General features: G+C 51.7%; 1 protein-coding gene across 1 annotated transcript in view; it reads left to right on the top strand.

Moving 5' to 3' along the window:
• Positions 1-2,688: 2,688 nt before the first annotated feature.
• Positions 2,689-4,522, top strand: part of CHRNB2 (cholinergic receptor nicotinic beta 2 subunit) — a 7,997-nt gene continuing 6,163 nt past the window's right edge. Inside the window, exons 1-2 of the mRNA XM_007457990.1 lie at positions 2,689-3,055; positions 4,281-4,426. Coding sequence (XP_007458052.1) covers positions 2,992-3,055; positions 4,281-4,426 — 210 coding nt within the window. The 5' untranslated portion in view covers positions 2,689-2,991. The remainder of the gene's footprint in view (positions 3,056-4,280; positions 4,427-4,522) is intronic.

Below are 4,522 nucleotides of genomic sequence, written 5' to 3'. Positions count from 1 at the left end.
GGAAAATAACATTGTAATGCTTTTCAAGAGAACATGTTCCTTACCATCAAAGGCACTGGGATTGTCCCATCAAAACCTTGCCTGGTCACTATTTTGCCTGAGGGCTGATACTCCTTTATGTATCCATCACCCTGCATGGTTCTGGACCTGTCCTCTCTCCCTGATGGATATGGAAGGGGTGTGTGAGGGAGTGAGGAATGGTGTTCCAGTTCTCCTTGGCCACTGAGTGGTTGTGCTCAGAGGACTCACTCCCTGCCAGGCTGGAATTAAACTTGAAATAAAAGCTGGGGGATTTGAAAAGAAAAGGTAGAGATCAAGGTGAACAGGCTGCCCTGACTGACCTGAGAGGAGCATCAGGGAGTGACCAAGGGCTTCAAGCAAGCACATGACTTTCCATTCTATCAATACAGAGACAACCAACCACTCCAGAGAGAGATTTTCATAAGAGAAGACTTTCACAGCCTTCTTCAATCATCCAGCTTCCACCAAAAGATGAAAGTACTAAGTACTATCTACATGTAAAGCTCCCTGCCTCTCTCTCTCAGGAGTTTGAATGCCTTTTATCCACCTTTGTCTTATTGGCTTTCTCATCTTTCCAATCTCAATTTTCATCTCCATCCCCTCCAGGCTCTCAGGCACTATGAACCCCTTTCTCCTCTGTGCTTCCAAAGCACCTTGTTTATACTCTACTAGAGCAGCCACCGCATGGTGTAACAAGTCTTTGCCACCAAATTGTGATCTCCTTAATAGCTGGGACTAGGTCTTTTTGATCACTGCTTCAATACCCATACAGTAGATACCCAATAAACGTTGCTCTGAATTACTGAAGGGGTTGTCTTCTTCCCATCTTTGACCCTTTTCCCAAGTGGAGTGACTACACACATTCCTTCCCTTTTCCTTAAGGCTTTTATTCTCTACATCTTTTGTTGGTTCCAAGATTTCTTGAATTCTTAAGAGATGATTACATGTTTACACATGCACATGCCCTGGAGCTTGTGGTGCAGCTTTATGGCCACTTCCATGTGCATTATGGGGCCTGTAGTCATCCCACATCCTCTCCAGCCCTTTGCTGATACTTGTCTTGCTTTTCCTCCTCAATTCCAGGAACTAAGTACATGTAAATAAATTGCTTTTGGCTGAGCTTTTAGAGAGGAATTTTCCTCTACATGTTAAAAGATTCAGTCCTATACCAGCCCTTTTCCTTATTTGTTGAGCCCTCACAATACGCCAGACACTGTGCTGGTTCATGATCTAGCAGGATAGACAGCCACCACCTTAGACTGATTTATTTACTCATTGATCATCCTCTGGAAACATGTAGCAGGGCACCTGACCTAATCTTTGGTCAGGCATAGCTTCCTTGAGGAACTGACGTTTCTGCCACATGTACAAAGTAAAGTAGAAAGTGGTTGAGGGGAAATGGGTGATAAAAAAATCAAGGAAACTACATGTTTAAAAGGCCCTGAAGTGTGGAGGTTGGGAGGATCTTAAAGACATTGCCAAGAGGAGTGTGGGGCTGGGGGTAGTGGCCCAGAGGAGGTTGAAGAAGGGGGCAGAGATGGAATAAGACAGTGCCTTGATGTATGATAAGGCTGCTTTAGTCAGGAATCTTTTGGTTGAAAATGACAAAAATCCCCCTAAGAAAAAAGGGAAACATTTATTGGCTCAGAAGTTAAAAGTTCAGGGCTTTCAAGATCAAAGATGTCATTGAGTTTTGACACCTCTGTGTCTCTGTCTCATCTTTGCTTTCCTTTGTGTTAGCTTCATTCTTGGGCTGCCCTCTGTGAAATCATCCTCTGATCCTCCCTTGTCTCACAGAAGCCAAAGACTGGAGAGGAAGGGAATGTGGGTGAGAAAGACTAATTGATAAGGGCCATTTACCCTTCCACTCTTGAAGGTCACCTTCTTTCAGGAGATGTCCACATGTCCCCACCTTAGATTCCCTGGGGGAGGGCAGGAAGCTTGGCCTTCTACGTTGGTAGAGAAGGAAACAGGTGAGGGGATCCTGTTTCCAGACTCCAAAACGGTTTGCTTTCTTAAAATAGCAAACCTTGGGCTTCCCTGGTGGCGCAGTGGTTGAGAGTCCGCCTGCCGATGCAGGGGGGACGCGGGTTCGTGCCCCGGTCCGGGAAGATCCCACATGCCGCGGAGCGGCTGGGCCCGTGAGCCGTGGCCGCTTAGCCTGCGCGTCCGGAGCCTGTGCTCCGCAACGGGAGAGGCCACAACAGTGAGAGGCCCGCGTACCGCAAAAAAAAAAAAAAAAAAAAAAAAAAAATATAGCAAACCTACAGCCCCCTCTGTCTCTTTCTCTAAGGGCCTAAAATGCACTTTTTTGGCTGCATCCTCAGCCTTCCCTGGAAGCAGGATCATTTGGGCTTGGTAAGAGAAAAGAAAGAAGGTGGGAACTCCAGAAACTCCTTCCGACTCCCACCCCCTCATTCTGGCCCTCGGTCCCCGGTGCTTAGCGGGTCCTGACCTATTTGTCTTACTCGCGCTTTCTTCCGGAGCCTTTTCAGACCCCTCCAGGGTCCTGTTCCAACTCAGGGGCTTCAGAACGCCTCCACTGTCCGGTGAGCCGCCCTTCTTCCGCCTCACGCACACCCTAACTAAGCAGGACCAGCAGAAGAATATCCAACCCAGGGACCCCTTTTATTCTGAGCTCTGGCGCTTCCGCCTCCGGGGCGGAGACTCCTCCCCCTCACCGTCCCAATTGTATTCCCTGGAAGAGCAGCCGGAAGAGCCTCCTCCTGCTCAGACCGGGATAAACGAGACGCTGGTTCCTTCTCGCAACCAGCTCTCTGAGCCCTGGGAACCGCCGTGGCGGTCGGCACTGCAGCACCAAAGGCTGCGAGCACAACCTGGGCTCAGCTCCAGCTGGGCGCGGGCGGTGCGGGAGCGGCTTCAGCACCACGGACAGCACCCCGCCCGCGGCCCTCCGGCCTGCGGCGCGCTTCGGCAGCTTTAGGCGAGACGGCGAGCTATGCCAGAGGCATGGCCTGGCGCTCGGGCCCCATGGCGCTGCTCCTCAGCTTTGGCCTCCTCGGGCTGTGCTCAGGTAAGGACAAGTCGCCGCGCTGTGTCTCACTCAGTCTCGAAGGTGTACGGGAGGGATCCCTAAGGTGGGGAGTCTGTTAGGGGTTAGGGGAGAGACCCCCGGACTGCAGGGAGTACCTGGGAGACTGAACTGGGAGGAGGACATACCCGAAGTGATGCTGGGAAGAGAGGGCAACCTGGGAATGGGTGGTGGAGAGGGTGTGGGCACAGAGAGGAAGGAGGGAGGGGATCTCCCCAGGCTATCTGGGGTGGAAGGAAGGGGAGAGTCTGATTGCAGCTGAGATGCCATTTGACTTCTTGTGAAACATTATCTCAAGAAAGTCTACCTGGTTCCGCACCCTCCCTTGGCTCTCCATCATTTTCTGTCCCTCATATTGGACTCCTGATTTTGCTCACTCCAAAGGGGCAAGGCAGCAGGGGGAAAGAAGCAACTTCTCAACTCTCTTGTAGGGGGGACAGGAGACTCGGAAGGGAAGAAGCTCTGCCAGGCGGAGGGCCAGGGAGGAATCTCTGAGGGGGTGGGGTGCATCCGTGCAGGGTTGCAGAAGGAGATAGAGTGTGTGGTGGGGCAGGTACAAAGGGAACATACAACTAAATGAGCTTGCCATACCTGCCTGCAATCTCATGAGAGGTGGGCTCCCGTAGGTGCGCAACTTGGGACTAAATATATGCCCTGACCCAGAGCTCAGGCAGCCCAACTCTTCTACCCCAACCCAGTACCTATGGGGGGAGGGGGTCACAGCCAGTCACATGTAGAGGCACATAGTGTTACTTGCACACATAGATGGGCACGGACTGAGGAGAAAGGCTGAATGGTGGGACCTGAATAACTGTTCCCCTTTCACCACCCTCCAGAACCTTCCTTGAATTGTAGGTATCTTCTAGGGGAAGTCATGGAGACAGAAATGTCAATTCTTTTGAAACCAGCCTCTGAGACCTTGCAGGAAGAGCAGGGTCTCCACTAATCCTTGCAGAATGGGTTCTTAGTGGGGGACTGGGGGGGCCTGTCTGGGCTCCTTGATCAGTGATCTCAGAGAGGGACTTCTCTATGAGGGGCCTCCACGTGGTAACCTAAGCATTTTGCTATATCCTTAAGGATGGGGCTGTGGGAAGCTACAGCCTCCTGTTTGGGCCTACGATATACCACTTGCCTAGGGAGAGTGGGATCCTGGGTGGGACCTCCTTGCCTATGTACTTACCTCTTGCCCTCCACCCACACTACCCAGGAGTCTGTGGTACAGACACAGAGGAGCGGCTGGTGGAGCATCTCCTGGATCCGTCCCGCTACAATAAGCTTATCCGCCCAGCCACCAATGGCTCTGAGCTGGTGACGGTACAGCTCATGGTATCACTGGCCCAGCTCATCAGTGTGGTGAGTGAAGGTCCCAAACTCTCTGCCCAGCTACTGAAGTCAGCATAGCCAGAATGTGTTTGTGCTTATTCTTCTGGAGTTCCCAAGGCTTGGGGG

This window comes from Lipotes vexillifer, unplaced genomic scaffold (genome assembly GCF_000442215.2).
Source record: "Lipotes vexillifer unplaced genomic scaffold, Lipotes_vexillifer_v1.1 scaffold238, whole genome shotgun sequence".
Lineage (NCBI taxonomy): Eukaryota > Metazoa > Chordata > Mammalia > Artiodactyla > Lipotidae > Lipotes > Lipotes vexillifer.
Note: the sequence above shows the minus strand (reverse complement) of the source record. Positions and strands in the feature narration are given on the sequence as shown.